The 27,786-nt window shown below is 42.4% G+C and overlaps 1 protein-coding gene across 20 annotated transcripts in view; it reads left to right on the top strand.

The window, feature by feature from the left end:
- Positions 1-27,786, top strand: part of SORBS1 (sorbin and SH3 domain containing 1) — a 209,469-nt gene that overhangs the window by 124,953 nt on the left and 56,730 nt on the right. For 13 of the 20 annotated variants that reach the window (XM_063405821.1, XM_063405820.1, XM_063405819.1 and 10 more), the window contains exons 1-4: positions 11,331-11,377; positions 20,007-20,062; positions 20,902-20,967; positions 25,988-26,107. In XM_063405821.1, the coding sequence (XP_063261891.1) occupies positions 11,346-11,377; positions 20,007-20,062; positions 20,902-20,967; positions 25,988-26,107 (274 nt within the window). In that variant the 5' untranslated portion in view covers positions 11,331-11,345. Of the gene's footprint in view, positions 1-3,028; positions 3,136-11,330; positions 11,378-20,006; positions 20,063-20,901; positions 20,968-25,987; positions 26,112-27,078; positions 27,084-27,591; positions 27,619-27,786 lie in introns of those variants that run through there. The other 7 variants (XM_063405809.1, XM_063405808.1, XM_063405806.1 and 4 more) reach the window with 2 other exon arrangements.

Here is a 27,786-nt window from a genome sequence, read left to right as displayed (position 1 = left end):
TCTGCATTTGCTTGATTTGCTCACCTGCTGCATTCATTCAAAGTTTCCATGTGGAAGTTGCTTTTTGTAGCTCCCTGAGCAGCCCAGTTACCACTGGTGCAGGGTGCTGGCTTCTTGTGCAGGCAGTATCCAAGTACCTTTTGTATTATTAGAAACTCTTTCATTAGACTTTTATGCTAGAAATCAAACTCTTAAAAGCAGATAAAGCCAGCACACAGCTGACTACTAACAGAATTAACACATGTTTAAAACTTCTTGGTATGGTGTCCTTTCTCTCTGACACTCTCAGCTCCCTAATTTTGCTGTGATTGACAGAAAGTGAAGTACTCCAACAGCAGTGTGTATAAAGTTTGTCTAAACTGAAGCTTTCTGTGAGTCCTGCATAGATTTCTCACCAAAAATAGCTTCTTATGTTCCTCCAGAAGCTAAAATGGGGCAGATTTCCAAGGGGAAAGTTTGAACATTTTGGTGTTACTTCTAGACTGGGGCAAGGACCAGTCATAACCTTCCTCTGTATTCTCTTGTCTTGCTGAGCTCCCTGGCTATGTGCCAGGTTAGAGCCTTACTTGTAACAATTCTCGGCACCAGAGAAGTTTTTATCTGTTGGATTTTGTGCCATTTACTCTCTCCTCCCCCTCTCAGTCTTGCTTTTAGTCCTTGTGATAACAGTTCTCTTCTTTGGGCAGCTTTTGGTAGTTGGGACTCTGGCCAGCTTCAGCCTTTTGCCAACTCACAAGGACAAGGCAGGTTGGGAAAGCAAACAAACTGCAGTTAATGCCAGCAAGACAGCTTCTTGTGTTGCAGGAAAACCAGGGCTTGACCTTGCCACTGGAATATTAACTCTCTCTTGGTGCATACTCTGGACATCTTTATAGGAAATTTTCTTCCCGGTACTAGCAATAAGGCTTTCAAACGTGTGTCAGTTCACGATCCCTTTCTGCTTGTTGGAGATGGAAAAGCTGTTAGACCATCCTCAACAGAAAACTCTGATTTTTTTCAGCTTGTGTTTTCCTAGGATGATTCAAGTTTTTTTGAAAGCATCCTCATTTTTCTAGGATCGTTGCTTGGGATCTTCATGGGTCTTGAATGAAGTCTTGAGCCTTGTAAAAACATGGTATTATTTGAGCTCTGTAAGAATGATCTGAGATGGCTCCTATGCCATCCTTGATACTCTTATGAATGCTTTTATCTCTGAGCATCACCTTCTGCTTTCTCTGGCGTGTTTTTGCCCCGTGTGCACTGCCATGAGAATATCTAACTGGTGAGGCTTACTGGCTGACAGGCTGGTTGTACAAGGCCCTTGGAGGTCCTTGTCCTGCACTGCTTGTTGAAAAACATGTGACTTCCCCTCAGAGCTTGAATAAAACACACGTGACGATTTGTTCAGTCATCCTGCACAGGCATCGAACTTTGCTAGTTGGTGTCCTCAACCTCTTCCTAAAGTTTTGAATACAAAGAAGTATAAAGAAGGTAGTTGTTCTATCGTGAGCTGCAATGAGGCCTTGAGAGCAACCTGCGCCTTCGGGGCCCAGAGCACTCTGCTAAGAAAAGCCAAGGATTGAGGTGAAGAGACGGGCCCCGTTTGGAAATCTGAGTGCTGTTCCTTACGGCACATGCATGGAGAACGGACTCCAAAGTAGAGCAGGGACGAGAACCGGGGATGGTCTGAGGGCACGAGGTTAAAGAGGGGGTTAAAGGGGTGGATCCAAAGGTTAAGGGCCGGTAGGGGTAGAGGAAAGTGGTGCAGGGTGTGGCTAAGGGTTGGGAGAACCGATAGAGCAACAGGGGCAGAGCACTGAGGTAAAACAGAGCCAATGGGGATTGAGGGAGGGAAGAACATTCTGGAAAGGGTGCATATATGGTCAGCAAGGACTGAACTGGGGTGACATTAACTCAGTGAATCAATGAATGCACAGAACTTACAATACATTAACATGTGACTGCAAAGGTCTATGGGAGAGAGGCACTTCTCGCCCTTACCCAAAGGGTTTTTCTCCCTGCTTGCCTTGGCCCCTCCAGGCTGAGGCACAGCAGCCTTGGTGGGGGGCCCCTGGGCCTCCGCTGGTAGTGTAAAGTTGCATTGCCCTCTGGAAGAACGCCTCTCTCCACTTGGTACAGCAGGAGCTCAGGGTGAGTGGGTGACTAGTTCAGTCTGACAAATAACATGATTAAAGATGAGATGTGTCAATACTTACCTTGTAAGTCAAACTCCAAAGGCTTCTTGCTATAGCAGACTGCTGTTAATGTTATTGAGTGAAACAATAAAGGTGCACAGCCATCTATCAAATCTATGTCAGGTATTACCATTTAGTCTTAATGTTGGACTAGAGTTAAATTCTTTCATTTAGTAGCCATCAGTGCATGCAAAAAACCATTGAATTTTTCTGTGTGAATTCTGCCCCTGTGTCTGTCTAGCTGTGTATCCTAACTAAGGAATTTGTCTGAAGACAACCTAATGTATATGTTTCTGAATATACATTTACTACCTACCCTTCCTTCTTTATTCCTAGCAGTGGAGAGTTACGTTTCATGGTTGTTGTTATCCCTAGTTCCCAGCCCAAGCCTGTTCACTCATCAGGGATAGCAGCATAGATGTGTGTTTACTTCTTCTTTTTGCATTTGCAAACTAGTATACTAAATGAAGCTGAAATCAACAGCGATTTACATTGGTAAGCAGACTGTAGGTTGTAAGGAGGCGTGAATATTTGTGCTATTCAGCTTTCCTTGCTGCTTGAGAGGGAATCTCTAACAGAAAGGCAGGAAAACAGATGTGGTTTCAGCCTTCCCTGGAGACAGCTATAAATATTGGTTCTCACACAGAGGATGCTAGGACGTGGATCTGGGCAGACTGATGTTTATACTAACTATGCTATGCTTCCTGCATGGTAAAGAGAGGTAATTGTTTCATCTAAAAGTAGCATTATTTCTATGAATGACTTATTGCTTTGGTACAGCAGTCTCTGTAGATGTGTTTGACAGCAGGACTAATGGCACTAGTAAGCATTTTCTTTCTCTTTGACTTTTGTAGGTATGAGCTGTTACGTAGCAGTTGCATGTGAAGAGAAGATAGAATACAAGTTGTCGTCAGAAGATCCTGTCCTAAGCTGGGCCTGAAAGTTCCTCCAGCTGACTCGTGTGAGTAGCCTGAAAATGAGGGGAAGGAGCACATTACTGGGAGATGTTATCCTGACTTGAGGCACCTAAATCATACTAGGAGACCTTATCCTGACTTGAGGCACCAAAATCACATCTGTCTCCATCACTTGTAGTGAAGGACTTTTCATCCTTAGCAACAGCAGCCTGGGTTGTGCAGCAGAAAGCTATATGATGGCAGGAGTACCACTGCATTACAGAGGCTTTTTTTGGTATGTGAGCCAGTCAAAAGCTCCAATTCTTGAAAGACAGTCTCCAAACGCCACTTTTGTGGTCATTCATGGATGCATGAGATAAAGCATAGTAGTCCCAGAAAGAAGTAAATTCACCTTTGCCACCATCAAATGTGTTCCGATCTGTATTTGTGACATAATGTTTACTATGTGCATTTGTTACATCCTCCTTGTTTATTATCTGCATTTGTGCCATCTTTTTCTGTTTATTTTGATGCTAGTGCTACTAAATATTCTGTGCCTTATTCCAGGTCAGAAACAGATGGAGGTAGTGGGATTCTGGAATTTCCCCTTAGAATGTCTGTTCTAGTGAGCCTGTTTGTGATCAGGAAGGCAAAGGTCAAAACAGCAGCTATCAAAGACTGAATATCTTCAGCTTCACAGAAATGGCACATACAATTCTTTTTGGCTACTTTCTTTACCGGGTGCTTTTCTCTATGCCAGAGTCACATCCACGCTGACATTACGATTCTCAAGGGCTGCTTACGTCTGTCTCCTTTGGGGATACACAACCCTTCCAGTGAGGCTGCATCAGCCTCTTGCATGCTGAACATGCAGAGGCTGTTGTTAGCTGATGGTGCTGTCTTTTATGAATTACTTCTCTCTAAGGAATTAAAGTTCAAGCGGTTTGAGAGGAAGCTGGAAAAACTTTTGGGATATATCAAGCCAAATTTTATGTCATTCTCCTATTATTGCCTTACGAGCAAAATCACATCGACCCCACTGTTGAACTGGCACAATGGCCTGTTTTACACCCAGCCTGAATACGAGCCTGTACTTTGGCTGTAACAGGGATGGAAGCTCTCTCCCCTCAGTTTGACTGCTTTAGAGGGAAGAGGATGTGATACTTGGTTCTCTTCCAGGCAGACATACGCAGTCAGGAATTGATCTGGAAAAAGAGCATCTCCAAGAAGCCTTGATTCTCAGAGACATGCCTGGGAGTCACTGTGACTCATGCCTGTGCTATGGCTGACCTGTGTCATCACCCAGATGATGACATCTGCATTTCTTCCCTTATTTGTGATGCCTGCTCAGTCCTACTGGCTGTCATGTGACATCAAGGCATAGCACATCTGTTCTTCAGGGAGTTCATAGCATTGAGTACCAGGGCCTGAATAGCCCATATGGGAGTTTGAAGGAGAACAGCTTACTCTTTAGCCCCTATTCCAGCTTAGGTGGAGCCCTAAATGACCCTTTTTACAATACCTTTTTTATATGAGAGAAAAATGCATACTACATCAATGCAGTGTGCATTGATCTGCAATGCAGAACAGTTCCAGGCTGTCAAGATGGACCAAAGGCACAGGAGGGGAACGAAAATATCTAGCCAGTGCACCAGGAAACAAAGTTAATCTGTGAAAGCACAGTGGGTATATATTGACTGTATCTTTTGTTGTCATAGGTGAGGCAGTCAAAGCTGGAAAATGCTCTAGTAGGTCCAAGGTTCAATAACTGAGAAAAAGTGCCTTTAGTGTACACACAGAACTGTTGGGGAGTTGCTGAAGAGTTAAAGTCATTCTTACTGATGACCAGATTTCCCAGAGCCTGTTGGTCAATAGCTACTGCCTTATTCAGTTGTGGAATTTGTGGCTTCAGGAGAATGTTGAAGGTTATTCAGGCAAGCTGCTGTAAGGTGTAACAAGCCTTCTTTCACAACTTTCCCCCGGGTCAGAGCAGAATGTCTTCTAGAGGAAGGTGTTGCCCAGAATGTAATTTTGGTTCCAGCTGGTTGGTCACACCACCTCCACACTGGCTCTGCCCATCAGAGACTGTGATAGAGTTTTAAACAATGGAGCACTGTGCCAGAAACCAGAGCAGTAACAGTGAGAGTGAGTTTAAAGAAATCAGGAAAATGGAGTTTCCATTTTTTCCCTTGAATTTTTGGGAACAGATGGAGTGTCGATGAGGCACAGATTCTGGAAGGGACAGTGTGTTTCAAACGTTTTCCTTAACGTCTTTCCAATCTGCTCATACATTCATAGTTCCTGCCTGTTTGGCAAAGGGCAGCTAGTTGAGGATGTGAAAATTTCAACGCCCCCAGGCTTCCAGAGGTGGATGTCCCCCAAGGCCTGTTTAGCTGTGTTTTTTGGGCTGTGGAACTTTTGATGCAAAGGGCCGTGGGAGCAGCTCATGGCCTGATGGGCAATGTCTTTGTTTACTCATTCCAAGTCACTGAAATGAAGGATCTGGTCTTTCTGGATGGAGACAATGACCCTGGAGCATCTTAACTGAGCACTGTACTGATCCTATTAGGATCAGTCCTGCCTCTTCTGAACGGCCAATGTGTTTTCTTTGGGGGTTTGTTTTTCATTTTTTTTATAATCTGGTTAGAGGCCAAGAAGAATCTAATCAGAGCCCAGCAGTGCACTGAGCAGCAGTCATTATCATTACTAAGTCATGCAGTTACTGTTTCTTTGCTGTGACAAGAAATGTTTGTGTGATTGGGAGTGGAGGGATGAGGGAAGATCAGCTTTTCTCTTCTTCCCCTTGGAGAGTTTTAGTCACGTTTCCTCTCAATACACCTGCACCAAAGTGTTGCCCTTTGGAGCTAGATTTAAGGTAGTCTTCAAAACTCTGTGACAGCCACGGTTTATGGGAGAGAAATCAAAAAGAAGGGAAAATTTAAACCATCATTAACTCCTAAAGGAAATGACTTTCGGCTGTGAACTGTGAAATATGATTACTCTCTCATTAGCTTTCATAGTTACAAATGTATCTGGTTAATAATTCCATCCAGCTGGCCAAGTTAGAGTCCAAATTTCTCCTCAGCCTGGTGTTTTGGGCTGGGTTTTTGCTTGTTAATGACACACAGAGCAAATACATTGGACAGAACTGCTGGGACTTAGTTTCCATGAATGCCCAGGCTTGTCTACTGGAAGACGTGTTGCTTCTTTTGGCTCTGTAGTTCTGTTCCTGGGGAACAGAAGACCAGCTGTGGGTAGCCTGGTTTGATATTCATTTGTCTTTAGCACTTAGGGTGCAGGAAAAAGCATTGCAAGAAAATACTGAGATGGAGAGAGAGCATGTGGAATTTTCTTTTCTGCTTCTACAAATTCCTTTCTTTACTGCACTCCTAGATCTCCTTTTTTACTTTCAGCAACTTAGCAAATCACTGTCATTGGAAGAGGCAGTAAAAGGCTGGCACCGAGATTATGCTAATATCTGAGTATTTTGTGTCTAAACAAAAATTAGAGAATTTTGCAAAAATTAGCTTCCTTCTGTGTCATATAGGAGGTGATTTTTGTCCTGACAGTACCTTAAGGTTAATTTAAGCTCTACAACACAAATTTGAAGAGCAGTGGTAAACAGCTGGTGCCTTTACAGAAGCTTTTAATATTGATTTGGGTATATTATGTTACCTTCAGGGTCAGCAATGCCTTTCATTGACTGAGGTGCTGGTTGGATCAGTAAGCATGGCTCTGGGCTAAACTAAACTTAGCAAGTGCCTTTGTCCTTTCGTGGTAGAGGAACATAAGCCTGGGTTCTCCTGCCACAAGCAATCCAGTGATCATTGAGTATAATCCTTGTGTCCCACACCCCAGTTTGGCACATATGCCACAAATCCTAGCATGCAAGTTTTGCTTTCATTTTGCCTGAGTGTTTGTGGGAGCACAGGGTACAAAGGGCTGGAGATGCTTGTGTGTAGGTGAGGATGCATGCTTTGTCAATCTCATTCTGTAACTGCCATTCATTTCCTAGGGCTTTCCTTAGAGTAAACATAGCTGAGCCCCAAGTTTTTCCCTTACAGTGTTGTAGTTAGCAGGTCCTGAATTCCGCAAAATTGCTTGGACCAGGGTCAACAACTGTTCTAGGTAGAGGAGCAAGATCATACTTTCTTTTATGCATGGGAGTTAAGATAGGTCAGCAGATCAGTAGGAGCTGGAAAAAAAGTGCTCCTCAGGTGCCTGCTAAACAGCTGATCACTCTCAGCTTGTGTTGGTGTAAGAGAGCCTGTCCAGCTCCCCTGGAGTTCTGCGGTCAGTCAGACAACAGCAGCAGGTGCCATGCCTCTCCCTGAAGTTTCCCTTAAGATGCTGTAGATCCTGAGTGCAGGTAAACTGTGATCCTATCAGGTGGTATTTCATTCTGTCTTAAATGAGGGATCACTGGTCTCCAGTACAGCCCTTATTTTCAGCAGCCAAAAGGGACCTTAGGACAGTTGTTCAGCCTTCAGCAAGGAAGACAAATTCTGTATTTGTTTTACTCAGCCATTTGAAAAAAAAAAATAGCACTTTGTCTTGTGTTCTCTGCTCTTCTCTCTCTGTGCTTAGCAGTCTACGTGCTTCCACTGGATTAATACATACCGTGTTGTTACAAGGACCTCTTGCTGGCCCTTAACTCCTGTCCTAAAGACTTGCTCCTTCTGACAGATCAAGTTCCTACCTAGAGCTCTTAAAAGACCTGTATGCATCTTTCCAAGGAATTTTACTCAGTCTCTGGTGAGAGTCTGAACCCCTCATGCCATGCAGACTCAGCTGGAAGTGCTTCCTGAGTCCTTGTGCCGTTGGAAGGAGCAGCCTGGCAGACTGTAGGGGCTGTTGATGACAGTATTTCCTTCTGCAGTGGTGCTGCCTCCCTTGCATTTCAGCTGGGCAGGACTGAGCTGCAGAATTCAGGCTCAGGTCAAGGGGATCTGCGTGTTGGGAGCTTTGGGGCAAGGTAGGGCTCACCTTTTATAGCAGGGAGGGTGCTGTAATACTATCCAAACCAGAACCTGGGTGGCTGTTTTGTAACAAAGCAGGGTGAGGATGTTGGGTGAATGAGTTTGTGCTCATTGACGGTGCTGGGTGGAACTCTGGCAGCAATGTGTTATTTTGGCCGAGTTTTGTTTTGCAATTCAAACCCTGGAACTGAACTAAAAGCACTAGCATGATCTAAGTTTGCTTGCCTTCCTCCTCCATCTGCAGAATGAAGTAACTTCAATCACTTTTGTTTAGCATTTCCCAGATCTATCAAAAGTACCTCCTTTTCTAAACTGCATGTCACAGCACCTCTGCTTTCTTCTGGTAGCTGGAAAGTCTAGTCCCACAGCATATTCAGGTGGCATAAAAGAACTAGTATAGCTGTGTGATATTTATCAAAATAAAATAAAGAAACTGTATGGATTGTGCAACAAAACTTTCCAGGGTAGCTTATAACTGGTAGAATTACCTTCTCGGGTGAAAGCAGGTTTGTCCAGTGGCTACTAGAGCAGATGTCCAGAATATCCTAGAACCAGCATCTGCTTCTGTTATGCCAAAGACTTCTTTTGTTAAGAAAATTAATTTGTTCCTTTTTGCTATTTCCTTCAGCCACGATGGTGAAGTTGTCTTTCACAAAGAGATGGTATTATGGGGAAGAACACAGCAGAGATTGTGCAGCAGCAGGTACCAGGAAAATTGCAATGCATAGTACATTAGTCAGTTGGTTGATGGTAAAACATCAACAATTCATAAAGCTTTTTATCCTGCTCTCAAGGTTAACTTTAGAAACAGCCAGACTCTGTGGCCCTGCAGCCAGGCAAAGCTTGCTGCTCTTTACCCAAGTAGAATTCTGTGAAAATCCCAATTTCCATTTAAGTGGTGGTCTGGAACAAAAACTCTTCCCTCCTTGCCAAGCTGTTTGAAGGTCTTCTAAGCTGGTTTCTGCAAAGACCAGGAAGGTTTCAAACCCCACCTTGACCTGACCCTCCTAACTTTGTACCTGAGCCAACTTCTGGATCTTTCCTTACTTTGCCTCTCCCTAGGTGCCATGCTTTCATTCACTAGCTGTTGTTTTTACAGTATGTTTTTTTTTAAATCACAGTCATTTTTCTTACCTGAAGACAAACTATCAGGGACTTGTTTGTACACCCCTGCTATACAACAAATAGGGCTTCCAACTGACCTGCTCTCATGTGGTCCAGGCTCCACAACAGACTTGAATGTGATCAAGGAGGCTGTCTTTGGGTTGTGAGGGGTATCTCGTTTCATACTGTGTAAACTGTGTTTCATGTTGTGTAAATAAGTATGTTTGAAATAATTGGAGCTGGTAATTACTGCACAGCTCTCTTTGGACAATGTGGGGGGTTTTGTTGGCTTTTCTGGTTTGTTTTTGAGAGCCACACGGGGTTAGGCTTTTTTGTTTGGTTGATTGGTTTGCATTTTTTTGTAAAGAGGAGAGTAGGATCTGACCACTCAAAGCATACATACTGTTTTCCATCACTCTTTATTCTGACTGTTGATATGTCTGAAATGACCCTCTTCCTCTTCCACCCAAACTCCTCAAATGTAAAGGGACTAGAATCTAAACCTAGATCCAGGCCTGAGTTTTGCTGGTATCTGCTGTGATACCAAATGAAATCAAAAGCCCAGGCACAAGCTCTCCAACATTAGTCTTTGGGATGTGATAGTAAATGTGGGCTCCAGAGCCCTTTTTTTTACTCTAATTAGAACTACCAGTGCCATGTTCACACTGAGGTTTGGGATTGGTTGTTGTTAAATGAAGTAAGGTAGAGCAACAGTTCCAATCCTTTTTGGCCCCTTAGCCAATATACCAAGCCAGAGTTGTGCCTGTTTTGGTTTATAGTGAAATGCTTCATTTGGTGGGAGGTAAGTATTGGGATGCTAAAGGATATATGGGAGGAAAAGGGAGAGCTTGTGCTGCTGACCCTACCTGAGTCAGCATTTGACAGAACATCAGTATGGGTTTAGATGTGTAGGTATTTGGAGACCTTTGTTCTGTGTCCTTTGCTAACATTTCACTGAAAGAATCAGTAGTGTAAGCTCTGACATGCAAAGTGGACTTTGCTCTATGCCCTTCTGCAATCTGCAACTCTTGCCATCTGTGTTGCTTTCTAGGTCTCATTTGAATGCTGAGATGCTCGTCTTGCAATAATTTTCAGTACATTTTATCAGTCTGTAAGTTTGGCAGTAGATCAATGCCTGCCTGTGTGCATTTGAGGAATCAAAATCCAGAGACAGGCTGCAAATAGAGATACAGTGGAGTGTCAGTCATGAAAGCCAGTGCAGGTGACAAGGGGAGTACCAAGAGGCTTAGGGGGCTCCTTCAGATTAATTCCACGATTACATTACCACTTGGTCTTGCCTCCAAGGTCTGAGTTGAGGTAGTCTTTGTCCCAGTTGTTTGTGTTGTACACATTGTGTTGTAGACATTGGCTGTGGAAGGAAAGGTGATTCTGTGCTGCAGTTCACCTTCCTTGCCAACGGGCTGCCCAGGCCTAGGGATGTGTGAGTGTACCCTCACTCTCCTAAAAGCTGGCACTACCTCCACTCCAAGGCAAGTTTTATGTTGCCTAGTTGCATCTGGCTCAGATGCTTCTTTGATGCCTGTTACAATGCTCATGGAGTGGGCATATAATATCTAATAGCCATACAAGCAGTTAGTTTCCCCTTGTGTCATGTCAGGTATTTATGCTACAAATCTCAACTGCCAAGAGCAGAAACTTTAGCTGCCCCTTCAGCTCCATTGAAATTGGATCTGCCATGTCCTGTGCTAATGAAAATTTTCCTTCCTTGAGAAGTGGATGCTGCCTGATTTAAAAAAACAGAAAAGTGCTTTTTCAAGTACTTTCACTGTAATTTAACATCCCTTCAAGGTCTTTCTGTCACTTCTCAAGTCCGTCCTGTACCAATGCTACCCTGAAGTGTCACCTCCAACCTCTTTCTCTTTCCTTTCCTCAGCTCCAGATCTGCAGGAAGAGACAGTGTCCTTCGTGGTGACAGTGGCAGGGGAGTGACAGGCAGGCTGGGTGGGGGTGGCTGTTGGTGAGCAAGCCTAGTGACAGGATGGGGTGACTAAGAACCAGCTGGCTAATTAAAGCACAGCAGGAGGAGGAGCAAAGTATTTAAGGGTGCCAGAGAGAAAGAGATGCCTCCACAAATTTCTTACACTTCTGCAGCCAAGTGACTGGGCAACACAGTGAAAGGTTTTCTTAACTCTTTCGTGCCTCTCGTGGAGTGAAATCAAGAGACTAAGAAAATGGCTCCATTGACTGAAAAGTCTGAATCGAGGTAAGGACACCAGTATGGTTTTTAGTCACAGTTAGTCACATCTACCTCTGCTGGACCTGCTGTGAGCTCAACTCCCAGGACTTTATATGACTCTGGCATATGCTAATATACACTGAGTGGGTAGGTCTGGTGGGCAGTGCACACTGATTTTCAGAAGGCTGCTTTCATTTGGGTAGGTATTTTTAGTTGCTGATTGAAAAGAGGCAATGCCAAGGTAGTCATTACGTGGATTTGTGTTCTCATTAAGGGAGATGGACATGTCCTTGCCTCCTTACCCTAGTGACTGGATCTTTCTCCTAATTATTTTTGTGGGAAGGAGAGATTGAAAGGAGTTCCTGAATGCGAATTCTGAGCCAGTTACTAACAGGAAAGTGAAGAGAATGGAAGTGGAATTCTCAGCAATATAGGAATTTGTCACGCGAGGCTGGAGGAGTCAGGGGGAAGTAAAGATGAGGACTGGCTTTTGGAATGTAACTTTTTGCTATTTCTGGACACACTTGGAATATCAGACTGTTGCTTCACCCATCAGTTTAGCTTTCTGCGAGTGTTTTCAGTAGTGAGTAGAGAAGCAGTCACTGTGTCTTTCCTTCTGGCATGTAGGTGACTCTAGAGGCAGCACAGCCCATCAGGACTAGCAAGCCAGCTCCAGCCTGAATTCCCTGGCAGGCACAGGTTTGCTGTCTGGCCTTGGATGTGTGACTGTGGCCAGCCTTCTGAGTTTTGCTGAGACCATTCTGTGTCTGATATCCAGGCAGATGAATTAATCCCCTGGCAATTTTGCTAGCATAGCAGTGCTTTCAGGTTGGAAAAGACTAAAGAAAAGGACCTTGTCTCATTTCAGTTTGTTTTCAGCTAGGCTTGTCAGAGATGTGTTGGCAGTATTGCATGCCTGGCTCCCTGTGTGCTTTGGTTAGACCTAGCTCTCTGTGGTTCTCTGGAGGTTGTTGCAGTTGTGTGTAAATGAGACCAGCTCTCAAACTGATTTTTCTTATTTTGAAACTATAAAAAGCAACCTGTAAGGCTGATACCTGTAAGGCCCTGTTACACTATGCCAGATCAGCTAGTTTTGGATGTTACATAGGATAGAGGCCCAAATCTTCCATCTTGGTAAAAACTAAGACTGTCACCTATATGTCTGGAAAAATATTAACTGTTGCTTAGTTGAGTGTTTATACAGCTTTTCCGAACAGCTCATGCTAGAAGAGGTTGTAATTAAAAATTAATGTTTGGTGTGGTTGTCACAGTGAGCCTGCACAATTCCTCTGCCTTACACAACTGGGAATCTCAGGATGTGTCTGGAGTGGTGGTCTGTAGCATTAAAGTATCTGAAGTATCTGGTTTATATATCAAAGATGCATCAGAGTCTTCTCTCTACCCTGATTTTTGTGAAATGTTTGTAAACTGGATTTGAACTTTGAGACACTTGTCATTCTCTAATTAGTATTTCTGTTTAATGCAACTTCCTCTTATTTACTACTTCACTGTTTGGGAGTGTGACAGAGGTGAAGACAGCCTTTATAGTCTTTGTTATACAAAATCATGCAAGAGAAGCTGCTGGATGTTGTTTAGATGATCTAATTGATTTGTATTTATAGAATGCCATTCACTGTAGTAAATGCAGTGCAGTGTTTGTGTCCCTCAATCCTGCAGTCAGCTGAATGGATTCATTGTTATACATAATTAGGGCTTCTGGAATTTGGGTCTGTTTATTTACAGCAATTGTTCTGCCGAGGCACAAGTGGCCCCATATCAGAGGTCTACAGAGAGTGAGGTGCAGTACCCAGAGCACCCCAGCTGCACTGCTCTTACAAGTAGTCTCAACAGTTTGAACTCAATGAATCCTCCATTTCTTACAGCTGAAGTGTAAAACCAGCATCCTCTTGGCTAGATGCAGTCATTGCAGATTGAAAGATTTTCCTTTTGCAACAAAGGTAAATCGGGTGTCATGGAACTAATTACCCCTTACCTGTAAACGCTTTCCGATTTCAGTAGTTGTGTGCTCCTTGCCCCAGTTCCTGTGTGAATCTCAGTTAAGTGTCCTGAAGAGTCCTAGGCTGTGGTGTGCTGTTAAGTCGTTCACAGCCTTCCCTGGAGCTGGCAGCCTGAGAGCTGTGCCCAGTGAGCTTCCTTTTATAGGATGTACATCGGTTTGTTTGTAAAGTACTTCCATCTATGAGATGTGATCGTACATATTGTGGATAAATCTGAACAGAAATCTCAGCTTCTGCTGCTGTCAAGTGCTGTGCTGTGTCTTCTGCTAAGATGGAGATGAGATTTTATTTAGCATATGCTGGAAAATTTTGGTTTTCTTTCTGAAGTTTCAGAATGTTCATGTGAGTTGCTTGGGTGTATGGGTGTGGCAGAAAGGCATTTGTTTCTTCAGCTGACACCCATGATGCATGGGCCAGGGCTCCTGTCACCATATCTCAGCTGTCAAATACTGAAGACAGAGGACAGACTCAGGAGGAAGTCAAAGACCAGTTAAAATATAGAGTCTTGTCAGGAGAAGAAATATTTGTGACTGTAAGGCAGGGATGTGAGCAGTTACTTATGCAGAGGGAATGGGTGGTAAACCGCGTGTCAAGTCTGTTGTGAGCCAGACAACCTTCTGGAATGGCCATTTTTCAAACCCTGAGTCTGCAGCAGAGCCGGAGGTTGATGGCTCAAGCAGGAGCCACCTTTCAGCCACACAGTCTTCCAGGTATAAGTCCTTGTTTAATGAAGGTTTACTGGCTAGCATGAAATTATTCCAGTCTGTTTCTTTGAAGGGAGGTTCCTACAGACATCAAATCACTATCTGAACTAGCACTAATCATGGAATTCATTTAGTATACAGGTCAAAGTTAGAATGCACAAAAAGAGATGATTTACCTTCTCAACCTTGCTGTTCAGCTGTTGGGCATGTTGGCTTTAGACTTTGCTTGATGGCTTTGTGATGTTGAGTGGAGTTTAGACTTTGGTCTGCTGACCTTTAAAGTCGTTCACTATTTGCCAGATTTTAAAGAGATGGGTGACAGCATGCTGGCCAGTTTCTTTGGGAATGCTTGTTTACAGGCTTGCAAAAGGAAGACTCAGAGGCTCAATTGCTTTCTAAAAATGCATGGATAGAGGTGAGTGCAGGAGGAAGACCTGCTAAAACAGAAAAATTGTGTTGGTGCAAAACAATTTAGCTGTAGCTGCTCATGAATTTAATTTAGGTTGCAAATGAGAAAAGGCATTCATGCCATAAGAGGAATGAGTTCTGGAGCAGGCTTCCAGGAAGAGCAGTGGAGGCGGGAAACTTTAGCAGTTTTGAGCTGGAATGTGAAGTGTTCTTTCACGGGGTTGTATGACACAGTTGCCTGCAATAGCATGGGAGTAGGCTGGATGACCCGGGAGATTCTTTTCTGCCCCCTGCTCCACAAGTGGTGACCTTGAACTGAGTTAACTCAGGTTGCAGTAAACTGTTTACTCTGAAGTTGATGACTGTGAGATGACTTACTTCCAAAGCATCTCTGAATTCTTAAAGCTGTATCTCCTAGTTTACGTTTCCTATTTAACTTTTATTATTAAGAAAGGCACATTCCTCATATATTGCAAAAAAACCTGGCACCTATGCCCCAGATAACTTGAATTTGCCCATTTGGAAGGCAACAGACACATACTATATTTAAAGAAAAAAAAAAAGGAAGCATTACTGCATTTGAAATGGGCTGTATTTGTTTGTTGTAACAGCTGTAGGTTCAATTATTTATAAGAACACCTTATCCAAGCTGGTGTGTAATGATGCCATTTGTTTCATTTAGTGAGCTTTCAGTCCTCTCTCTCTGCTGTCTTAACACTTGCTGAAGAGTGTGTGTGGAAGCTGTTGTCTAGTACAGAATTGGTGTGATTATTCTATGTGCACTGCTTGCTTACTCATAATCTTTTCATGACTTTTATTCTTAGGAGCATAATGTCTTCTGAAGGAATGACAGGTTGTTCTTTAACCCTTAAAATAAAAACCACAGACAACATATTTCAGTATTCCAGAATAAAAGAATAATGATAGTTGAAGAGAGAGCTGATTGCCTGGGTTAACCTGAGTTGCCTGCTCTATTCTAAGTTTGTGGGGGTTTTTTTGTCACATTTTATGTGATGTGAGGTGACAAGTGCACAGGAGATGTGCAAGTTCCTTTAGGCAGAGGAACCTGCAGGTGGGAGGCACTGACTGCAGCGCAGCTCTTTGCCCACTTTGCAGATTTGGGACCCCATATTGCTGACATGGCTTGTTGAAGAGGAGCATTTGGGTCAGGGACACTGATGACATCGTGAGAAAGGGTCTGAGCCAGGGTGAAACAAATGATTGCTGTCTGTGATGTGTAAGACCTGACCTGGTGAAAAGTAAGCTTTGTGATTGCTAATCATCCTTTCAATCTGAAAGCTTACAGTTTTTCTGTAGCCTCAAATCCTACTTTATATTAATATAAATAAGAATTTGATTTTTCATTTAAATGCAGCCACAAAACACTTAAAGCTCATGTATTTGGAGAGAAAATTTTGAAAATGTGAAAAACTTGAAACTGAGAAAAATAAAGTAGTCTACATCTCAGGAATATCAGGGACCAGCACAAAAAGTTTTGAATTTTCATCTCATGTCAAGCAATTGTTTTAAAATCCTATATGAGTCACTGGAGCTGTCAGTAATAACGAGGGAAGAAAGGAAGTTACTTTTCCTCGCACTCACATTAGACCACCAAAAATAACCACTGCCTGCAACTCTTAGCTGAGATACCAGTGACTTAAGAGCATGTGTCCTTGCTCAGAACTATTAATGAGCTGTTTGTTACCCCCTGCCTTCGGAGGGGGAGTATTCAAACCTTTAGAGCATGTGAGATAATCCAGACAGGCTGTACAGAAGTGGTTGCCACTTATCTGCATTCCTCCTAAATAGGCTTCTGAATGCACTGCTCTCTTTTCCACACCAAGTAGGGAAGGGACTGCAGCCTTGGAGAAATGTGCTGGGGGTGAAAGGGAGGAAGGAAAAGTTTAAACATCTGTCTGGAGGTAGGACTGAGCTGACAAGGAATTGGTGGATGTTATGTATGGACATTGGCATGTTCAGAGTTCCAGCTGCTGGCTTATGCCCTGAGGAATTCATTTACCTTTCATTGTGTTTTGCATGTGTGCAGCTTTGAAGGCTTTGTTGCTATGTCTGTCACATTGCAGGAAAGGCACTAATTCCAGTCTGGTGAGGACACACTGGTTAGCTGGTTGGACCCGGGGCTGCTTAGCAGTACTTTTTCTAGTATTTCTCTTTTTTCCTTTGCCTGATCTGGCAATAGGGAGTTCTCAGTTTTTAATACTGACATGAGGGATCTCACTCTTGGCTCCCTTTGAAACGCTCCCTTCTGAAGTATTGCTCTGCATACTGTGTGTGGCTACAGGAAGTTCTTGAGGGGAACTGGGAGCAGCAAATGATTCCAGACCCACCTGTGTGCAGGGACAGCCTTTGTGCCCGAGCTGGCAGGGACTAATCTGCCTAAGATGTGCCATCCAAACATCCATAGCACACTGGCTTACAGCATGTGTGTGCCTTCCCAACGTTACAGGCCAGTCCTTGGCTGCACTGTGGAGGCAGATGTGTGATCTGGCTCCCATCTGATCCCAAGAGCAGCCTTAGCACTGAGACAGGCCTAGCAGGACTTGAGCTGGGCTTTGGGTCAAATATGTGGAAGACAGGTAGAATAACTCTGTAGCCCTGATGCAATAAGGTGCCAAAGCATGTTCTCAACTCCAGACATGCACCATAATTTTGTCCATCTAAACAGGAGTTATTTCTACTTGCGTGCAACAGATCTGTGTGCAGATTCTCAGCTGATCAAAATCAACTTTTAAACAGAATTTCTGGAGTTAGACCAACAGAGGGACTCAGGATTGGTTATTCTCACCCTGAGCACACTGAATCCATTCTGTGTATGGGAACTTGCACTAATCACATGTTTGAATGCTTGGAGGAAACTGATTAGTTTCACAGTAAGTGAACACTGGATGCTTGTTATTTTAATTGAATTCCATAATTGCTAGTAAGTGTGGGGATACGTGGAAAAGTAATTTTTCCAGATCCAATCTAGATCTAATGAGTTTGTACACGTCTTCCATTTAATTTTAGCAATCTTCTTTAATTATCACTTTATTTTTATCCTCAAGTCACTTGTTTGTAAAAAGTAATTTAATCTATTAATGCTAAATAATTATGCTTTTTGGTGTGAATTCTTTCCTAAATGCTTTTCTTAATGCAGTGGGGGTCAGTGCTTCATACTGTAACCAAAGTGAAGACCTGAATCAAAAAGACATCACTGAAATCAGAGTTTTATGGACGTTATGATTTCACTGTTTCCAAACAAATGAGATTTTTTAAAAGGCTGAAGCATGTGGTCACAAGTTTAATTGCTCAGATACTGCCATTATGGGAGGGGAAGTGTTGCTCTGGCATTGCAGCAGCAGTGGACCCTACTTTGCCCAGACATTATAGCCAGTAAATCCTCTTTCCTCTCCTGAAAAAGTAATATGCTGAATTATTTTTTCGCACTCCTTTTTAATCTCGTATAGCAGAGGAAAGCATTGCAACCTCTTGGGGATGCTTGGAGTGGAAGAAAATTTGTGTGACTTGCATGAAGTCCATGGGGAGGGCCAGTGGTGAGTTAAAACATCTGGGCATGAGCAACCTCCTCAGCTTCAGGGAGAGGTTGATCCTAAAGCTGAGTTGAGATTTACTGCAGTATGGCCCCTTCTTGTGGTTTTGTCCTGGCCCCGTGGAAGGACTGGTATTTATCCCAGTGAGTTTAATATGTAACATTTTTCTGTGTGTAGAAGAGCACGATATTGCTACAAATCTCCTTAAGCTGGAGAACATAATTTTAGACTGTTTCTTTTTTATTTGCTTGAACTAAGGCATCTTTCTGGAATGGAAACATACAGAGATCAGAAGGACCATTATTACTAAGTATGTTCGTCTACATTTTCAGGCTGTGTCAACCATTACTATTTCAGGGACTCAATTCTAATATGAAATGGTAGAAACAAAAAGCAGATACTGTATGGGCAGGCAAAATCAGGCAGCCAGCCTTTCAAGTTGGACTCAGTTTTTGTTGTTGACTGGTTTTATACTGCACCCCACACTTAACATTGTATTTTATGGGATCAGCTTGGAGCTAGGCTGAATCCTGCTGAGCTTTCATGAACCCACAATGTATATCTTATGTGGATATTTTAATGAAGGAAATATTTAAACAATTAAGTGTTGGCAGCTGTTCCTAGAGTGGCTTGCTGGGCTCCCCAGAGCCGAGATATTGTCTCATTTTTTAGACTCAACTGTTACTATACTTGCTTGTTGGGTTTTCTTTCCTTTTCAGTGTCTGTTGAACATGCTCATTATATTCTGGCTGGCATGAAACAAATGCTGGTTAAGAAAGGGGATGCTTGAGGTAGGAGAACAAATTCAATTCCCTGGAGGGAATTTTCACCTCTTAAAATGTTCCACTGCTTCCTCCAGTTCATGTAGAATGAAAAGTATTTTCAACTCTGTTGTTTAGCTTCTTGTTTCCCCAAGTAATTTTCCCTGTACTCCTCAGATTGAGGTTCTTGGTTTTGCATGATTTTGTGATTTCAGTTGCGTATTTCTGTTTGTGTCATGAAAGCCATCAGTTGTCTGGAGCTACACTTGATCTCACTTTTTTTGGGACTAACTTTTAGGCAAGGGGAGAGGTGGAGATCGGAACACAAAATTAAAGGACTTTTAATTCAACCTAGGACCTTTAGAGAGTTGAGAGATCTTGTCAAACACACACTTTTTTTGTAGAAATGCTCAAATGACTGTTCAAACCAACATCTGTGACATTGAGACCTGTTTGCTGCAGGTATCAAGTCCCCACAGAGGTGAAGACAGATAGGCCTCACAATTGTACTCCACAGACTGGCATCACCATGAAAACTGATACTTTCTTCTGGTCCCCATCTGGTATTTTTTCTCTTGAGATGGCAAATTCACTGCCTTTGGTACCAGGAGAATTAAAGCTTCCAACTTTCACATTTCACTTTTTGGAGTCTGATCCTGAAAATATCAGCAGCATTGCACAGCTGGAAATGATTGCCCAAGTTATAATATGCATTTTAACAAGTGCATCTCTTCTGTGCTGTTATATCTTTCAAAGGAGAGACTAGCTTTGACATGAGCAGCAGATTGTCTTGAAATGTGGAAAAGCTCTAATTTGAGGGATTTATTTTAAAGCTTTTAGTGTCACTTTGATTTTTTAAATTTCTCTTAAAAGGTGATGCACATTTTATATATTAGAAAGTAGTCAGATTTGCACTTTGCCCTTTATAGACTCTCAGACTTAAATGAGTATCTTTCAATTTCATATGAAGATCAATCTTGAAGTCTGGAAGCAGTGCATGTATTGGATAGAAATAATCTTTAATTTCTGACAATTACCAGCAAAAAAATGTATCTGGTGCTTGACATGAATCCACTTGGCATTTGAAAGTAATTTTTTAAAGAATCTATGACTGTTACCTTGACTCTCATGGTAAATGTTCAGCATTGTGTCCAGTGCTGTCTGGGCAGACATAAAGCATAATGTGTAATCATTCTGCCTTTCACTTTCAACAGACATAAAGAAAATCCAGAAGTGAAAAAGGCAAGTTCCTCTGCCACAATGAGCTCTGGTAAGTCTGTGTTGTTTTCTACTTGCACTCATTTGCCTTCCTTTTTATTACTAGTGATATTCTTGTCTATTTCTAATGCAATTATTCACATTTGTTGGTTGAATTTTGGCCCAAAAAGTAGCTAGAAACATCTTGAACTGGAGTAGGTCCTTGAGCTTATTTCAGTGTGGAATATAGGAATTCAAAATTACTGATAACCTGAAAAAAATCTGAATTTGATATATTTAGTAGAGATGAAAACATAGTTTGACACTTGGATAGGAAAAATCAGCTGTTCAAAGAAAAACAAGAGAGATCAGGAAATGGGAACTGGTTGGGAAGAGGAAAACTTCTGGGCTTGTCTGGGTAACAGGCTAAATCAGAGGGAAAAATAAAGCAGATGCCAGACTTGAAGTGCCATATGTAAGATCTGTAGAATGATATTCCCACTTAATTTTAGCATCTTAGCGAGTCTCAACTGGGATATCATGTCCTAGTTTTGGCACAACATTTTGAATAAAATTAGAGCTATTTGAAGAGAGTCCAGAAAAACATGACCTAGGAATTCAGTTTAAGCACTGATAAGCTTACAAGCTGGGAACCACTGGAACAGGTTGCATTAGGGTGGTGCTGGAAGTTTGGAAGAACTTGCTAGGCAAACATTTGTCAGGAGTGACAGAGGTAGATTTGTTTCATTCATGGTTCAGAAATAGGGCTTTAGGTGACCTTTGGAGCGTCTCTGTAGCACTGTGTGCTGTGTTCCCCTGAATTTACAAGAGCCAGTTTTATTCATGTCGGCTGAAGATCTTGTAGACTTGCAAAAATCTTTATTGAAAACCACTTCTTCATTTGTCTTTCAGAACATGAAGAAATTGATGTTGCAAAAACTGTTGTCAATGGGCTGAGCAGCAATGGACAAGAAAAAGGTGGGTGAAGATCTGCAGAGACACCTCCACAGCTCCTCCCGCATGTCAGCTGGTGATGTGCTTGGTTTTCCTGGAAATTCACTGCAGCGGGGGCTTCCAAATTTAGTTCACTTGGCGACTGACACAAGAAAAGCCTTGTGCTGCACCAGGCTAGTAGCAGCAGCATTTCTTAGTTCAACAAGTGTTCTTTGTCTCTTTAAGTGGCAGGCTGGACTTGCCTCTTTGTATGTTTTTAGTACTGTTTTGAGGAGAGCTGTACACTACTTGTGGTACTTGCGAGCACCTGCGAATCGGTATCTTAGTGAGTTGAGACAGCATGGGTTTGTGGTGCCTGTGTGTGAACTGTGTTAACGTCAGGGAGAGGTGAAAGTTTGGGTCTGGGATTAAAGGGCAGGAACTAATCATTTAAGTGATGAAAAAAACCTAAACAAACCAGTCTTCATGTTAACATCAGCAAGTTTGCAGTGTGCTTTATAACATTCAGTTTTGTAGAGTGACATGTCTGTTTTGGCAGGGTGAAAGTATGTGGATATGGGTTGGTTTTCTGTTGGTTTAATTTCCTTTCTTTTCCTTTGATGCCTTTTTATCGTGGTTAGTATTTTGACTGCGTTGTGGATGGATGAATTCAGTCAGTTTCAAAGCAGAACAGAATCACGATTGTTTTCTAAGACTCAGGTTGTTTGATGTGGGATCTGTTGTATTCACAGGGTCTTTGCTCAGGAAGAAGTATGGAAAACAGGATTTGATTTGTGTTCCTCTTTTATATAAAAAAATTAAACAATCCTATCAAATTGAAAATTAACGATTTTATAAGTTTTGAAAAAATTCTGTCAGGCTCTTTGCCCAGTCTTTTGTTGTTTGAGACTCCTTTTCTCAGTTGTGAAATCTGTGCTTTCCAGTTTTGCCGGGTATCAGAAAGATCTGCCACAAGAGGGGGTGTACACACCACCCTGATGTTAATGCCTCCCTCAAGCTGGCCCTGTGCTCAGTGTGAGTCTGTAAAGTATTAGAAATGTGGTTCCTCTTACTCTGGATTTTACAGGCATGAGAGAGATGGCATGGAATGTGATGAGACATCTATCATTTTCCAGCTAATACATACAGGAAACAGGTTTTATAGAAGAAGATCATGGCTCTGGAGAAATCAAGAACACTACTCAAATTATGCTGGCAGAGTCATGATATTCAAGATGTTTGTCTTGGCAGCTCCTGTTGAGCTTCACCTCAGAATAGTACTTGCCTTTTTCCCAACGACCCCTCTTTGTACCCGTTGATTTGAACAGTTTTGTTAACAATTGCTAGAATTTTGCATAGTGCTATGTATGGTTTTCCCCAATGTTACCACATATGGTATAATTACTGTGCTAGCTGATGAAGTCAGATAGAAATCTCTTCAATTTACTGTTTATATGGATGGATTTTTTTTCTGAAATAGCTATATGGATGCTACCCTTTAGCATGGGACCTTTTTCAAGATTATTTCACTTCCTTCTGTTGTTGAACTTGTAAAAAATGAGCCATGAAATTCAGAATTCCTGTAATGTGGATAGTTTAATCAACCTTTCAGTACTTGTTTTCTTTTTTTCACTTTATTTTTTTTGACTGAACCATATTAATGTTTTACTTAACATTTTTACTTTTGCATGTAGTGTACCTCAGTTCAACAATTACACTAAAATTTTTTGATGGCTTTTAAAAACTAATGCTTCCAGATTCTTTTTGCCTGCAGCATAGTGGCAGTCAGCATTAGTCCATTCAGTAAGCAGTTCTGTATGCTGCATAAAACAGACACATCCTGAATTAGGGCGAATGGAGGGATATTTTTAACAGTTGCATCATTGCTCTCTGGACTGCTTTTGTATTTGAAATTTCCTGCTATTGTGTCTCCAAATACGTTAGAAAATTTTGTGGCATGCTTCCCAAACTCTGTTCTTTCCTTTTTGGATGTGCCATTTACACTTTTGTGTTTGCAGCTGTTGACGTCCCTTTATGTACACGTTCTATTTCTGCCGTTAAAATAATCCCTGTGAAGAAAGTGAAAAGTTCTCCTCACCTAGTGCTGCCTACAGGTATCTTGTTCTTTCCTCCCCTGCCATGTGTTAGTTAGCATCGTCTCTCTTTCTCTCTGTCATTGTCTCTCTGCTTCACCCACATGCTTTGGCTAATTCTCAGCTTCATGCTCCTCTCACTCCTCCCAGAGCTGCAGATTTCATTGGAAGATAATGCAGTTAGCTCTTGATGGCCCAATGGTCTGTTCTCAATTTTGCTGCTCCTCTGCAGACATCATTGTGTCTACTTGAATCTGGGATCATTGTAAGCTCTTCTACTAATGCTCGATTCTGAAAAATATTGTTATCGTTATTATAGACTCATTTTGAACCAAACTCCTGAAGAACCAAAGAATGCTTCCTGCATATCTTTGGTTTTTATGAAAACAAATGGTTCAAGCATAGTTCAACATAGGTGGTTTGGTTTTGTTTTTCTGTACATGCACTGAATTTAATCCACATGTGAGTAAGTAAGGATGTTAGGCTGTCTGTCACCCTCTCCCCAAGTGCATGCTTCCCCACTACAAGTACAAGATTATGCTTGTACTTTGCTGGATTTGGACAGTCAGACTAGTGTAGCTGATACTGCTTGTCTCTCCTAATCTGTCATACATGTGCTTTGTCGGACTAGTACAGTGCTAATGTCCTGTTTATGACTAGCTGCTGGATTTCTATAGATTCAGATTCTTGTTTTCTGTCATTTGTGAGGGAATTCATCATTCTAGACATTTGTTTTCATCTCCCAAAGTGAGGTAGTCTGGCAAGATTTTATTTTCAAATATTTTCAAAGCATTTTAATTTTTTTTCCTGACTCTTATTCTTTTGGTTCAGTATACAGATTTAATCTGTTGTATGGAAAATTTAAAAAAGCATTAATTCCCAAATTTGATTCTCCTCCAATATGATGAAGATATTGTTTTGATATGTCATACATGTTGAGCTCTATTTCCATTTCTCTCCAGTGCCTGTGAAGCAAATGTAGGCATAGGGTTGCAGGAGGACAGCTACCCTGCACTCTTTTTGGATGTTGATATCAGTGACTCCCAAAATTGTGTCCATGCTTTACAGTTACAGCACTCTTAAAACTGAAGTCTCAGAGCTTAAACCTTTGTCCTGTGGTTTGAAAGTGAGTCTGTGGAGTCCTTGGGCTCTGTTGTGCCATGCAGATGGGAATGATAGCCAGAGCTGCACTCTTGGGCAGAAGGAGTCCTGACCTTACCTGAATCAGGCAAAAATCAGTCAGAGGAGTCAAATCTGTTTCACCAGGAATATGGGTGACCTTAAGTTGTGATTAGTTGTGGTACATTTAAGGATGAAACAGCTTTTGATATGTCTGGGTGGACAGTCTTTCCACGCACAGAGGCTGCCTCAATGCTGCCTCAGTTAGTTAAAGGCTGAACTATAGGAAAGTATCTTCTGATTTCTTATTTATTCCATCCTTTTTATAGTCCTAAGTATGGATCTGAAACCATGCTTTTTGTGGAATCCCTAAAGCATTGGAAACCCATGTAAGGCCTTCAACAGTGGAGATTCCAGCACTGAGGGCTTTCAGGGAGAGCCAGGAGTTTAGCATTCATTGAGTTTCTCCTCTTACTGCCATTGTCTATCTGGCATATTGATGTTTCCCGCTATTGTGGCCACACTGGCTGTGGGTTGCATGGTTTGTAACCTCAGCCAAGGTGTTACCATGGTCTGTAGGCACTGTACTGGTGTGGATTTGGTGAGGCGTTACTTTGCTGAAATCAGTCAGGGAATACTGATCTGCACAAATGTGGGCTGTTGTCTGGACAATAAACAACAGCCTTTGCCCCCTATGTCCAACCAAAAGCATCATTTTTGTTATCATAGCAGTTCCTGGAGAAGAGCTGCATCCTTCCCCATGCAGAGATAGCCTGATCCTCCACCCATAAAAATAAAAGTTATTTTGTTGTCTCCTGTGTAGTGCAGCATGCGCTCAGTACCTCTTCACACTCCCTGTGCAGTCATGGTAGGGCTGGTACCTCTGTGTAGGTAAGTGAAATCTGATGGCAGCTGCAGGGTCACTAATAGTGCATGAGAAGAGGAGGTGATGTGTTTGTCTATGAAAGTAGCATAGAGAAACAAGACAGTTTTCAGGCTTATTATTTCCAGAGGTATCTTAAAGGAAACAAATCTCCAGAAAGATTTTAAGTAGGGGGAGAAAGAGAGGTAGCTTTGGAGTACTGGTTTGTTATTACTTAATAGGATGACAGGAGGAGAGAACCCAGATCATGGACTGAAATACACAAAGGTAAGCCTGCACAAAAGCTGTGCTGAACTGTGTCTCAGCAAGGATGCTGGCATGATCTGGTATCTGGCTTACAGGTTGATCTGAATAGGCATGTGGTAAATCTCCTTCTACTTTCTGGGATTTGGGTTCCGGTGTCAGAAGGTGAAACACTGCAATGAAATGGGGAGATGGCAGGGAGGTGGCTTGCAGTGCCTTGCCTTTAGATTGTATTCAGCATCGTTAAAAGATTTTACCTTCCAGTGGTCAAAAGTATTTTTTTTTCCTGTTTTGGTCCTCCACAAAAGGCATTTTTAAGCTTTGGCACACAAAGTGTGCATTATGTCACTGAGACATCCCTATGGAGGAGCCACAGGTGTAATGGTAGATTGTCCTTGCTATCAGGGTGTCTCTGTACAAAGTAGAACAAATAAAAGCAAATGGACCTGTGACTTTTGGTTCAAACACTCTTTTTTTTCCCCTCCTTTCTTAGCTCTGTTGCACCAACTCAGAACTTAACTGCTACATTCATCAATTACATGAATATAAAACTGCTTTGATTTCTCAATGCTTTAAATACAGAGCTAATCTTCATCTGCACAAACATTACTAGATTCATTCACCTGGAGGCAGCCATGCCAAAATTACTCTAGAGCTCTGATGACTCCTGATAGCTTTGCATCATCCCTTTCTGTTTGTTTCTTCTGTGCATGTGCATTTCCTATAGAAATGGATCCCACGAAAGTTTGCAGTGGAAAAGGAGCTGTAACCCTCCGGGCAACTCCATCCTGTGAAGGGAATCGGACTGTCACTTCACCATGTCCTCAGGATGTTGAGCAACCTGAAAGTAAGTGGTGGAAGATTAACTGGAATCTGTTACTCACAGTAACCTCAAGACAGGTTGGTCCAGAGTCTTGGGCTTACTTTATAATTATGGTTTAAATCCCAGAGTTCCATAGTGTAGCTGAAAACCTCTTGAAGGATGAGACCAGCAGAGACACTGACTCCTAGTGCAGGCTTCATGACCTCTCGGTCATTGACTAAAGCTTGTCAGGAGCACCAAAAACTCTCAGTTCTTTTCTTTCTTCCCCTCCCACTGCCCCCAGGGCAGCCTGTGTCACCTCTTGTTATCCCAGGCATGAGGTGGAACAGAAAGAAGCTGGGTGGTGCTGCTGCCACTGCAGCGTTCAGCTGGGTTGTCAGGGAAGCAGGGTAGCGTCCCCCCAGACAGACAGCGTTGCCACAGAGCTCTGCCGCCTTTCAATAGCAGACGTGTAATTACTTAATTGTAGGAGACAGGCAAAGCATAACAAACCTGGCCAGTGTCGTGGGTCTGGCAGAGAGGATGAACTCCCAAAGGAAAGATGCCGTTAAGGGGGAGGGGGTAAAACGAGCTCTTGAAAGCAAAGCATGCAGCGTTTCTCACTGTATTGTTGGAGAAAGGGCAATTCCATTAATTCTAGCCCTAATGTGCCACTTTCTGCTCTGTCTTCTCCCATTCTGCTCCGCCCGTGACCTACCCTCTTTTTATGCTTGCCTTTCTCTGTTTCTTCACTCCTACCCCCTACTGTTGCCTCTCTCCTTTCTGTTGATGGCTTCATAAATTTCCAACAGCTTGAATGGCAGTGGGCCCATTACTATGGAAATCAGTTCATTAATACTTCTTTTGCTTACTCTCTCAATTGCTTTATGAAATGTACTTTGGAGCTGGAAGAGCTTCATGCATATAACCTAAACAGCAAAATGGGTACAGGATGGGGAGGAGCCCAGTGGGAAGCGGGTAAATATGTGATGAGGCCACTGCATGTAGCTGCAGAGACCGGGTTATAAAGAGATGGTATAACTCCCTTCCTGCACTTAGTCTGCAAAACTTGATCTATTTGTTGATAATTCTTTATCTCAATCACATATACTGCAATTGTTAAGGATACATACGTCTTCATAATCTGAATACAGGGTCCCTACATTTCCAGTAATTTATGGTGTCTGGATGTCAAGCTGCAGCTTTAGAAAGTAGCTAGCTGGGCAGCCTTTTTGCCTCTGAAATAAGAATGTCAATGAACAATTGTTTCTTCATTGCTCTGAATGAATTGCCTTGTGTTTACAAAGGTCAGAAACAAGGAGGACATCATGTTTAGGGCTGGTCTCTATGGTAATTACACAGCCCTGTCAGAAAGCATTTTATGTGTGAAATGAAGTAGCTTGACTCTTAACTTCAATTGCTACATGTTTTCTGGAAATGTAATGGTTTATTTTTTTTCCCCTTTCTTTTCCTCTATGCCTATCCTCCACCCCCACCTCTTCTGTCCCTGTTTTCTGTGAAACACTTAGGTCTGGAGCCAGAAAACTCTGAAACAGGTATAAACATTGGCTGCTTTTCTCGTTACTTCTGTTGCTCTATTGGAATTATTTCTTGTTGCCTGGGGGAAAAAAAGAAAGGGGGAGGAAAAAGGAAGAAAAGAGTCCCCTCGTTTCACTTATCCTGAAACTGGAGGGAATCTGTGATCTGAATTTTCTTTCCCCTCG

Source organism: Prinia subflava, chromosome 9 (genome assembly GCF_021018805.1).
Source record: "Prinia subflava isolate CZ2003 ecotype Zambia chromosome 9, Cam_Psub_1.2, whole genome shotgun sequence".
Lineage (NCBI taxonomy): Eukaryota > Metazoa > Chordata > Aves > Passeriformes > Cisticolidae > Prinia > Prinia subflava.
The sequence above is the reverse complement of the archived record's forward strand: the minus strand, read 5'-3'. Positions and strand labels throughout refer to the sequence as shown.